This window comes from Coregonus clupeaformis, chromosome 27, assembly GCF_020615455.1.
Source record: "Coregonus clupeaformis isolate EN_2021a chromosome 27, ASM2061545v1, whole genome shotgun sequence".
NCBI lineage: Eukaryota > Metazoa > Chordata > Actinopteri > Salmoniformes > Salmonidae > Coregonus > Coregonus clupeaformis.
The window spans coordinates 43,298,829-43,310,650 of record NC_059218.1 but is presented as its reverse complement, the minus strand read 5'-3'; the positions used below and the strand labels follow the sequence as shown (position 1 = coordinate 43,310,650).

Below are 11,822 nucleotides of genomic sequence, written 5' to 3'. Positions count from 1 at the left end.
TTAGAAAACCCAATCTGCCTCAGCTACCGCCCATTTCACTGTCCAGAGAGCTGCTACTACACAGCTGGTTCAACGAGTTAGCCAGCTAACTGATAAACAACCAGAAATAACTATTGATTTTCTGATTCATTAAGAAAGCTAAACTCAGACATTTGTTTCTGGTTGTTGAGTCAATTGGACCATGCCCATTTCAAGTTTATCCTTATTAAACAAATAAAAAGTTATTTCAGATCATTTAGGCTTAGTTTGCTAATTTATTGATCTTGCTTTGTAGTATACACCTTTGGATTGACAGGAGAATATTAGAATATAATATTCAAGGTTTAATTTATAGGCCTGGTTTCAGATTAGCCTAGTCCTGGACTAGGCTTAATCCATGTCCGGGAAACCAACCCATATTCTTCAAGGTCTCCACAACAATCATCTTTAAGGCTTTAGTGTTGAACATCCCTCACATCCAAATGATCCCTTTTTTTTTTTTTACAGAAATGTTTGAAATGTAATAGAAAATCATGCTAAAATGACAGAGTGGATCCACAGATTGACCACAGAGAGTGGTCTAACGGCTCAGTGCAAACAGACAGACACCAGGGGGTCGCGGTCCCAATAATATCTCCTTTCTCCTGAAGTGTACACATGTTCGCTGCTTCCTGCGTTGGATTGGTGGAGGCACAGGCTAGAGTTTCTACCATATTTCTTATACCAGTAATTTGCTTATCAAATGATGGAAAGGAAATGAACAAGTGCACACCCCGGGAGGAAGGATAGATGATTGGGACAAAGCCAGTCATTTCTGGTAGTGGAGTGTCTTTTGGCTAGTTCAGGAAGTGCAGACCCTTTAGTCTGACAGGGATATCATGGGTCAGAGGTTAAAGGTCAGGGGTCAGAGAAGGCTTGCATCCCAAATGGTACCCTATTCCCTATACAGTGCTTTACTTTTATACAGGCCCCAAGGGCACTATACAGGTAATAAGGTGATATTTGGCACACACACACAGGGTTGTTACCGGGGGTAAGGGCTCAGAGTGGGACAGGGGTTAAAGGTTAGAGGTCATGGTTCAGAGAAAGACAGGGTGACTCCAAAGTCCTCCTTGTAGAGATCCCAGGTCTTGGCCTTGTGGGGGTTGTCCAGTTCTTCTCTAGACAGGACCAGTCTGGGGAGAGAACAAAACATAAACCACTGGGTTTTCAAGACTGAAGGTAGGGTAAGTAGAACAGCATTAGGGGTTAAAGACTGAAGGTAGGGTAAGTAGAACAGCATTAGGGGTTAAAGACTGAAGGTAGGGTAAGTAGAACAACATTAGGGGTTAAAGACTGAAGGTAGGGTAAGTAGAACAGCATTAGTGGTTAAAGACTGAAGGTAGGGTAAGTAGAACAGCATTAGGGGTTAAAGACTGAAGGTAGGGTAAGTAGAACAGCATTAGTGGTTAAAGACTGAAGGTAGGGTAAGTAGAACAGCATTAGGGGTTAAAGACTGAAGGTAGGGTAAGTAGAACAGCATTAGGGGTTAAAGACTGAAGGTAGGGTAAGTAGAACAGCATTAGTGGTTAAAGACTGAAGGTAGGGTAAGTAGAACAGCATTAGGGGTTAAAGACTGAAGGTAGGGTAAGTAGAACAACATTAGGGGTTAAAGACTGAAGGTAGGGTAAGTAGAACAGCATTAGGGGTTAAAGACTGAAGGTAGGGTAAGTAGAACAACATTAGGGGGGTTAAAAATGTATGCACGCATGACTGTAAGTCGCTTTGGATAAAAGCGTCTGCTAAATGGCATATTATTATTATTATATTATATATTATTATTATATTATATTATTATTAAAGACTGAAGGTAGGGTAAGTAGCACAATATTAGCAAAGACCTCATGAGTCATTGGCGTATTAGGGCTCATTCCCACAGATGGAGTGGACAGCCATACCTGTTGTCCTCTATGAAGGAGGTGTTGAACCAGAAATAGAAAGGACAGTCTTCATATCCTTTAGGGAGACCCTGGAGAGGAAGATACAGGAAGTATTATTAGAAGACAATATACTGAAGATAAAATGCACACCAAAGGGCTATGCGAGTATGAATTGTATTCGTGTTACATTTGAAATATGTCCCTAAACACCAGCTTCAAATGGCTTTTAAAAATGTTCCCCTTACTAGAAGCTTCCATTAGTTGTGTTACGTTTACAATCTTCCCCCAAACACAAGCTCCAGTTAGTTGTGTTACCTCTAAAGTCTTTCCCTGAATACAGGTACTCTTGTGTCACGTCTAAATTCTTCCCCCAACCACAGGTACTCACAGCAGAGGACTCAAACATGACCTTAACGTCGCCGCTGACAACAGGCCCCTCCTGCAGGCTGATCACCACCGCGTTGTTACCAACATCAGGAAACACCTGGGACAGGTCAATACATCAATATATAATTTCAAACATCAGGAAACACCTGGGACAGATCAATACATCAATATATAATTTCAAACATCAGGAAATACCTGGGACAGATCAATACATCAATATATAATTTCAAACATCAGGAAACACCTGGGACAGATCAATACATCAATATATAATTTCAAAACATCAGGAAACACCTGGGACAGATCAATATATCAATTAACCAATCAATCCAATCAATCATTCGGTTGTGTGTGCCTCACCGCGCAGTTCTGTTGTTTGGCACAGACACACTGGAACACCAGCTCCTTCCTTACAATGATTTTCACCTTCAAGTCACTACCGTTCCCTTTCCCCACACCTAGAACACAGAGAAAAAAAGGATTCTCATTCAACCATCTGTCATCATCATAGGGTTAATAGCTTGTCTTGTGTTGCAGCATGTTGTGATAGTAACACAAGTCCTGCCACCGAACATTATTACAGTGCTTTTTTTTTTTAAGTAAGTGAAATTATAACTATTTGAAATGGCCTAAAACAACATGGGCGTCAACGGCAGCCTAAAGTGTGGTCTCGTCACCTGCTGTTTGCATTTCAATAAGTTGTTTATCAAATCAGGTTAAGATGCTGCAACATCAGTCGACAGCCACCCAGAACAACATTACCTGGACACTGACATGCATGATTTAAAATGAGACTCCAAATAATATTAGAGATAATATGGCCAGAGAGTAGCAAATACTGACGATCAAGGTACGAATAGACATAGCGGTATCAATAAAGTTCTGTTTAATGAAACTGTGGTGGCAATATGCTATTGTAATTTTAGAGCCGGTTTGATTAGCTAGTTAGCCAGGCTAGCGGGTTCACGTCTCGACCGAGCAGGCCAGCTATGGCACATGTTAACCTAGCTAGCAACTACAATGCCTTCAGAAAGTATTTCACACCCCTCGACTTTTTACACATTTATGTTACAAAGTGGGATTATAATTTATTGAATTGTCCCTTTTTGACAACAACCCTCTAATGTCAAAGTGGAAGAGAAATTCCATGATTTTAACACATTTTATGAAAAATAAAACTAATGTGTCTTGATTAGATAAGTATGTTAGAAATCACCTTTGGCAGTGATTACAGCTGTGAGTGTTTTGGGGTAAGTCTCTAAGAGTGTTGCATACCTGGATTGTACAATATTCGCCCATTATTCTTTAAAAAATGATTCAAGCTCTGTCAAGTTGGTTGTTGATCAGGAAGGACGCCTGTATCTTTGTAGTGACTGGGTGTATTGATACACCATCCAAAGTGTAATTTATAACTTCACCATGCTCAAAGGGATATTCACTGTCTGCTTTTTTATTTTTTTTTCCACCCATATACCAATGGTCCCGTGGGGCTCAGTTGGTAGAGCATGGCGCTTGCCAAGCCGGGGTTGTGGGTTCGATTCCCACGGGGGACCAGTATGAAAATGTATGCACTCACTACTGTAAGTGACTCTGGATAAAATAAAATAAATATGGAGCATCTGCTAAATGACTAAAATGTACAGCGCATTCGGAAAGTATTCAGACCCTTTGACTTTTTCCACATTTTGTTATGTTACAGCCTTATTCTAAATCAATTACAGCCTTATTCCTAATCAATCTACACACAATACCCCATAATGACAAATCAAAAACAGTTTAGACATTTTAGCAAATGTATAAAAGAAAAAAAACCCTGAAATATCACATTTACATAAGTATTCAGACCTTTTACTCAGTACTTTGTTGAAGCAACTTTGGCAGCGATTGCTTCTCTGTAGATCCTCTCAAGCTCTGTCAGGTTGGATGGGGAGCGTCTCTGAACAACTATTTTCAGGTCCCTCCAGAGATGTTCGATCGGGTTCAAGTCCAGGCTCTGGCTGGGCCACTCAAGGACATTCAGAGACTTGTCCTGAAGCAACTCCTGCGTTGTCTTGGCTGTGTGCTTCGGGTCGTTGTCCTGTTGGAAGGTGAACCTTCACCCCAGTCTGAGGTCCTGAGCGCTCTGGAGCAGGTTTTCATCAAGGATCTCTCTGTACTTTGCTCCTTTCATCTTTCCTTCGATCCTGATTAGTCTCCCAGTCCCTGCCGCTGAAAAACATCACCACAGCATGATGCTGCCACCACCTTGCTTCACCGTAGGGATGGTGCCAGGTTTCCTCAAAACGTGATGCTTGGCATTCAGGCCAAAGAGTTCAATCTTGGTTTCATCAGACCAGAGAATCTTGTTTCTCATGGTCTGAGAGTCCTTTAGGTGCCTTTTGGCAAACTCCAAACAGGCTGTCATGTGCCTTTTACTGATGAGTGGCTTCCATCTGGACACTCTACCATAAAGGCCTGATTGGTGGAGTGCTGCAGAGATGGTTGTCCTTCTGGAAGGTTCTCCCATCTCTACAGATGAACTCTGGAGCTCTGTCAGTGACCATCGGGTTCTTGGTCACCTCCCTGACCAAGGCCCTTCTCCCCTGATTGCTCAGTTTGGCCAGGCGGCCAGCTCTAGAATGATGGAGGCCACTGTGTTCTTGGAGACCTTCAATGCTGCAGACATTTTTTGGTACCCTTCCCCAGATCTGTGCCTCGACACGATCCTGTCTCGGAGCTCTACGGACAATTCCTTCGACCTCATGGCTTGGTTTTGCTCTGACATGCACTGTCAACTGTGGGACCTTATATAGACAGGTGTGTGCCTTTCCAAATCATGTCCAATCAATGGAATTTACCACAGGTGGACTCCAATCAAGTTGTAGAAACATCTCAAGGATGATCAATGGAAACAGGATGCACCGGAGCTCAATTTCGAGCCTCAAAGCAAAGAGTCTGAATACTTATGTAAATAAGGTATCCGTTTTTAGTTTTTTAGCAACATTTTCTAAAAACCTGTTTTTGCTTTGTCATTATGGGGTATTGTGTGTAGATTGCTTTTTAGGAAAAACAATTATTCAATCCATTTTAGAATAAGGCTGTAACGTAACAAAATGTGGAAAAAGTCAAGGGGTCTGAAGATTTTCTGAACAAACTGTAATAGGTGTCTTTGCGAGGCATTAGAAAACCTCCCAGGTCTTTGTGGTGGAGTCTGTGCTTGAAATTAACTGAACGACTGAGGGACCTTACAGACAATTGTGTGTGTGTGGTACAGAGATGGGGGTAGTCATTCAAAAATCATGTTAACCACTATGAGTCCATGTGACTTATTATGTGACTTGTTAAGCAAATTTGTCTCCTGTACTTATTTAGGCTTGCCATAACAAATGGGTTGAATACTTATTGACTCGAGACATTTCAGCTTTTCATTTTTAATTCATTTGTTAAAAATAAACATTACATTTAAACAAATGACATTATGGGGTATTACAACAATGGAAATAAGCCTTTAGGCTTCATTGTGTTTTATCCTTAATAATGTTTTATGTGCAGTATGTAATGTCTCTGGGTGGAGCCGCCTTTACAGTTTTTATCAAATAATCAAACCTGCTATGTAGTAGATATTATAGTGGAGAGATATTCAATCAAACCTGCTATGGAGTAGATGTTATTATAGTGGATAGATATTCAATCAAACCTGCCATGGAGTAGATATTATAGTGGATAGATATTCAATCAAACCTGCTATGGAGTGGATGTTATAGTGGATAGATATTCAATCAAACCTGCTATGGAGTAGATATTATAGTGGATAGATATTCAATCAAACCTGCTATGGAGTAGATATTATAGTGGATAGATATTCAATCAAACCTGCTATGGAGTGGATGCGGATGCTCTTGATCTTCAGGCTCTGTTCTGGAGGAAGTTGTCTGTTGAACTTAGTCTTCATCACTTCATAGTAACCCACATACCTGCTCTGTAACACACACACACACCATCATCACCTCATAGCAACCCACACACAAAATATACAGAGAAAACAAACACACACACACACACACACACACACAGAGACACACACACAGATGGAAATGGAGCTAGCCTGCTAGCCCGAGGGTAATGCTCTTCAGGCCGGGCTAGTCCGAGGGTAATGCTCTTCAGGCCGGGCTAGCCCGAGGGTAATGCTCTTCAGGCCGGGCTAGTCCGAGGGTAATGCTCTTCAGGCCGGGCTAGCCCGAGGGTAATGCTCTTCAGGCCGGGTTAGTAGGTAACGTGCCAAACTAGCCCGGTGCCAAGAAATGGCCTTTTCAAACATTGCATGGCACAGCTTTTGGACCCAAATGTTACCTGTGGCCTTGTTGAGTAACACTCTGCACCACCTTTATTTCTCTACGTTTGCGTTTACACAGCCAGCCCAATTCTCATCTATGTTTTCACTAACTAGTATTTTTTTTTTCCACGAAGATCAGAATTGGGCTGCCTGTTTAAACGAAGACAATGTACCTGAGACTCAGCATGAGTTAAGTCATATCTACGTGTACCTGAGACTCAGCATGAGTTAAGTCATATCTACGTGTACCTGAGACTCAGCATGAGTTAAGTCATATCTACGTGTACCAGAGACTAAGCATGAGTTAAGTCATATCTACGTGTACCTGAGACTCAGCATGAGTTAAGTCATATCTACGTGTACCTGCAACTAAGCATGAGTTAAGTCATATCTACGTGTACCAGAGACTCAGCATGAGTTAAGTCATATCTACGTGTACCTGAGACTCAGCATGAGTTAAGTCATATCTACGTGTACCTGAGACTAAGCATGAGTTAAGTCATATCTACGTGTACCTGAGACTCAGCATGAGTTAAGTCATATCTACGTGTACCTGAGACTCAGCATGAGTTAAGTCATATCTACGTGTACCTGAGACTCAGCATGAGTTAAGTCATATCTACGTGTACCTGAGACTCAGCATGAGTTAAGTCATATCTACGTGTACCTGAGACTCAGCATGAGTTAAGTCATATCTACGTGTACCTGAGACTCAGCATGAGTTAAGTCATATCTACGTGTACCTGAGACTCAGCATGAGTTAAGTCATATCTACGTGTACCTGAGACTCAGCATGAGTTAAGTCATATCTACGTGTACCTGAGACTCAGCATGAGTTAAGTCATATCTACGTGTACCTGAGACTCAGCATGAGTTAAGTCATATCTACGTGTACCTGAGACTCAGCATGAGTTAAGTCATATCTACGTGTACCTGAGACTCAGCATGAGATAAGTCATATCTACGTGTACCTGAGACTCAGCATGAGTTAAGTCATATCTACGTGTACCTGAGACGGGGTCTCCACTCCCTGGAACTTGGAGCTGCGGCTCTTGTCTGTCCTCCTCTCCCCAAAGTAATCCAAACTGTCCTGTGGGTCATTATATAACCGCATTAGTCCCTGGAGCTCTGGGAGGGGTGTTTATTTTTGTGTTAAACCAGTTTAAATACTGTGCCGTGCTGAAATACCTTAACAATTTCAAAAACATGTGTAGGAGTTGCCCTACCTGAGCACTCTCAAACTGGTCACTGTCAACGAGCCAGGTACACACCAGAGTCCCCGTACGACCTGTAGGAACACACACCACTGTTAAAAAAAAGGGGGCAATCTGCAGTTGCTTCATCCATTTTTGGACTTCTTAAAAATTATTGAAATGTAAACATTGATTCTTGAAGAATGTTACTTATAAATGCCTCTTGAGCTTTAACTGTCGTACCTGATCAGAATCCAAAATAGAAGCTTGTTTCACTCCAATGTTCGTAAAGAAAATAAACGTAAACAATATGGCTGACTGGTCGATTGTTTGGGCCATAAACTGTTGGTCTACCGAGATTATTTTTCCGAGCAGTAGCAAATACACTACATTGCCATAAGTATGTGGACATTCCAAAATCATGGGAATGAATATGGAGTTGCTCCCCCCACTTCCCCCCTTGGCTATATCAGCCTCCAGGGGCCTAGCACGAATCATGAAAAACAGCCCCAGTTACCTTTACAGTGTCATCACAGCTGGCTGCAACTACAGTATATTACCAGTAGATGGCGTAGAAGTTACCTTTTCCTCCTTTACAGTGTATGGCGATGATGTTGTTGGGGTCTGCTGCCATCCACGCTCTCACACCGGCAGTGTACTTCAGCATGTCCCTGAGATGAACACACACACACACACACAGATGTCAATCAAACTATTTGATAGAAAAGTGAAGAACAAGTAGAATAACCTGAACCCTGTCTGAAGTCCTTCCCCCTGGTCCTTCCCCCTTGAAGTCCTTCCCCCCTGAAGTCCTTCCTCCTGAAGTCCTTCCCCCCTGAAGAGTTTCCTCCTGAAGTCCTTCCCCCCTGAAGTCCTTCCCCCTGAAGTTCTTCCCCCCTGAAGTCCTTCCCCCCTGAAGTCCTTCTTCCTGAAGTGAACCCATGCACTCCTCCCCACACATTTAAAACTATTGACTTTCTACCATATTCCTTTACACAAGTGGTTTTCTTTTAAAGCCATAAAGGGAGGTGAACAAATCTAATCAGATTTTATTTGTCACATGCGCCGAATACAACAGGGGTTACTTACAAGCCCTTAACCAACAATGCAGTTCAAGAAATAGGGTTAAGAAAATATTTACTAAATAAACTAAAGTAAAAAAATAAATAAAAAGTAACAATAAAATGACATAACAATAACGAGGCTATATACAGGGGGTACGGGTCAATGTGTGGGGGTACAGGTTAGTTGAGGTAATTTGTACATGTAGGTAGGGGTAAAGTGACTATGCATAGATAATAAACAGTGAGTAGCAGCAGTGTAAAAATAAAGGGGGGGGTTAATGTAAATAGTCCGGGTAGCCATGATTAGCTGTTCAGGAGTCTTATGGCTTGGGGGTAGAAGCTGTTAAGAAGCCTTTTGGACCTAGACTTGGTGCTCCGGTACCGCTTGCCGTGCGGTAGCAGAGAGAACAGTCTATGACTAGGGTGGCTGGAGTCTTTGACAATTTTTAGGGCCTTCCTCTGACACCGCCTGGTATAGAGGTCCTGGATGGCAGGAAGCTTGGCCCCAGTGATGTACTGGGCCGTACGCACTTCCCTCTGTAGGCCGAGCTGTTGCCATACCAGGCAGTGATGCAACCAATCAGGATGCTCTCGATGGTGGAGCTGTAGCACTTTTTGAGGATCTGGGGACCAATGCCAAATCTTTTCAGTCTCCTGAGGGGGAAAAGGTGTTGTCGGCCCTCTTCACGACTGTCTTGGTGTGTTTGGACCATGATAGTTTGTTGGTGATGTGGACACCAAGGAACTTGAAACTCTCGACCCGCTCCACTACAGCCCCGTCGATGTTAATGGGGGCCTGTTCGGCCCTCCTTTTCCTGTAGTCCACGATCATCTCCTTTGTCATGCTGACATTGAGGGAGAGGTTTGTTTCCTGGCACCACACTGCCAGGTCTCTGACCTCCTCCCTATAGGCTGTCTCATCGTTGTCGGTGATCAGGCCTACCACTGTTGTGTCGTCAGCAAACTTAATGATGGTGTTGGAGTCGTGTTTGGCCACACAGTCGTGGTTGAACAGGGAGTACAGGAGGGGACTAAGCACGCACCCCTGAAGTGCACCCTTCAGGAGAAAGGATATATTATTGGGATGCATTCTAAGAAAACATCCCAAAGAATAACACTCCCATGCCCACCCATATGACACAGCCCAAAGAAATACACTCACACACCTCCGGCTGTCGGGGTGACCGTATTACCGCCAAACCGCCAATCATGAGTCATGACCGCAGTCAAATTCCACGTGATCGTTGAGTCTTCCTAATGTCAATGATGGGCCTAAATTCCCAACTTGCTAACAACCGTCAAGTCGCTAATCGCTCAGCACTCTATTGTCCCTCTAATCACTCTGACATCAATGCAAGAAAGTGCCTTGTGAATCCTACATGGTCGGTTTTGGGACTTTTTGTAAACAAGCGGTATTAGTCATGGACGAGTAGACCACCGAGTACACCTCATTGACAACAACACTGTCCATATTGCCATTAGAATTCGAACGAGGGAGAGCTCGGTTTGTTGTTTTGATTGTTCTATTGAAAAGTTTGGTTGCAAGCTACCTTTTTGAATTTGGAGTTAGCCAGTTAGCATCAGTTGCTGGGACCACTACCGTCTGTCCTGGGATCCTGCCAACCATTAGTCTGCATGGCGTAGCAGCTAGCCTAGCTGCTAACTAGCTATCAATCTAGCAATGTTTCTTGAAAGCTATAACACAGCCCTTGTGGCTGGGACTGCCGATTGTCCTGGGCTTGTGGCTGTCTAAATCCCTGCTGTTTGTTGCAGTTTTCCATCTGCCGAAAAAGGGTTCTACAGTAACAACAGAGAAATAGCTTCAAGAGCTCTGTCCAAATACTGATGGACTCTACTAACAAAATAATGGACAATTTGACCAGAGGGGTCCTGGACCTTAAGAACAGTTTGCAGTTCTCACTGGGAGATGTGGATGTCCTGAGAGACTTGAAGCAATATGACAACAAACTGTAAGTCCATGCGAGATGACATCAGCACTGTCTGTGAATCATAATAGCAGATGACTGGGAAAAAAAACAGATAATATAAAAGGGACAATCCAGGAGGGAAAAAACATACTAAAGTCTCCACATGAGAACTGGGCCGAGTCTGAGGAGAAAGTAAAATAAATGATCACTGAAAAGCTGCAGATGGATCATAGGAAGATTGAGGTGGAATATGCCCAGGTGACAGACCCAGGCTGATCGTGGCCAAGTCCCTAAAGTTTAAGGACATGATTGCTGTTCTGGAGTGAGTCAAGAACTCAAGAGGAACCAACATCATCCTTAACGAGGACTACTCGGAAGCTGTGCGCAAGAGGCGGAAATAACTTATCCCAGTCATGAAAGCTGCCAGAGAGCGTGGGACATTGCTCACACCCGCTATAAAAAGGGTCATTGTCCACCCTCCCTCCCAAAAAGACTGGGAGGAGTGAGACCCTAGCTTCGGGTCACTAACTTCAGCCCCACTTCACACAAATACACCAACTGACACTCATAAGTTCCTGTATCCACACCAATTGGATGTAGTGACCATAATATAGTGGCTATATCCAGGAAAGCCAAAGTTCCAAAGGCTGGGCCTGAAATAGTGTATAAGAGATCATGTAAAACCTTTTGTACTGATTCCTATGTTGAAGATACAAAAAATATTTGTTGGTCTGATGTGTGTAATGAGGACGCTGCACTTGAAGCATTTATGAAATTGTTTCTTCCAGTTATTGATAAACATGCACCTGTTAAGAAACTGGCTGTTAGAACTGTTAAGGCTCCATGGATTGATGAGGAATTGAAAAAAACGGTATGGCTGAAAGAGACGGGGCAAAAGGAGTGGCTAATAAGTCTGGCTGCACATCTGACTGGTTGACTTACTGCAAATAGAGAAATTATGTGACTAAACTCAACAAAAAGAAGAAGAAATTGTATAATGAAACCAAGATAAATTATATAAACTAAGATTGAAAAAAGCT

General features: G+C 42.8%; 1 protein-coding gene across 2 annotated transcripts in view; it reads right to left on the bottom strand.

Annotated features, from left to right (window-relative positions):
* Positions 1-440: 440 nt before the first annotated feature.
* The window catches only part of tpte (transmembrane phosphatase with tensin homology), a 41,641-nt gene continuing 30,259 nt past the window's right edge, over positions 441-11,822 (bottom strand). For both annotated transcript variants that reach the window (XM_045208225.1, XM_045208224.1), the window contains exons 12-19: positions 8,373-8,461; positions 7,824-7,885; positions 7,607-7,687; positions 6,138-6,243; positions 2,646-2,743; positions 2,287-2,382; positions 1,917-1,987; positions 441-1,154 (exon numbers count right to left, since the gene is read on the bottom strand). In XM_045208225.1, the coding sequence (XP_045064160.1) occupies positions 1,052-1,154; positions 1,917-1,987; positions 2,287-2,382; positions 2,646-2,743; positions 6,138-6,243; positions 7,607-7,687; positions 7,824-7,885; positions 8,373-8,461 (706 nt within the window). In that variant the 3' untranslated portion in view covers positions 441-1,051. The remainder of the gene's footprint in view (positions 1,155-1,916; positions 1,988-2,286; positions 2,383-2,645; positions 2,744-6,137; positions 6,244-7,606; positions 7,688-7,823; positions 7,886-8,372; positions 8,462-11,822) is intronic.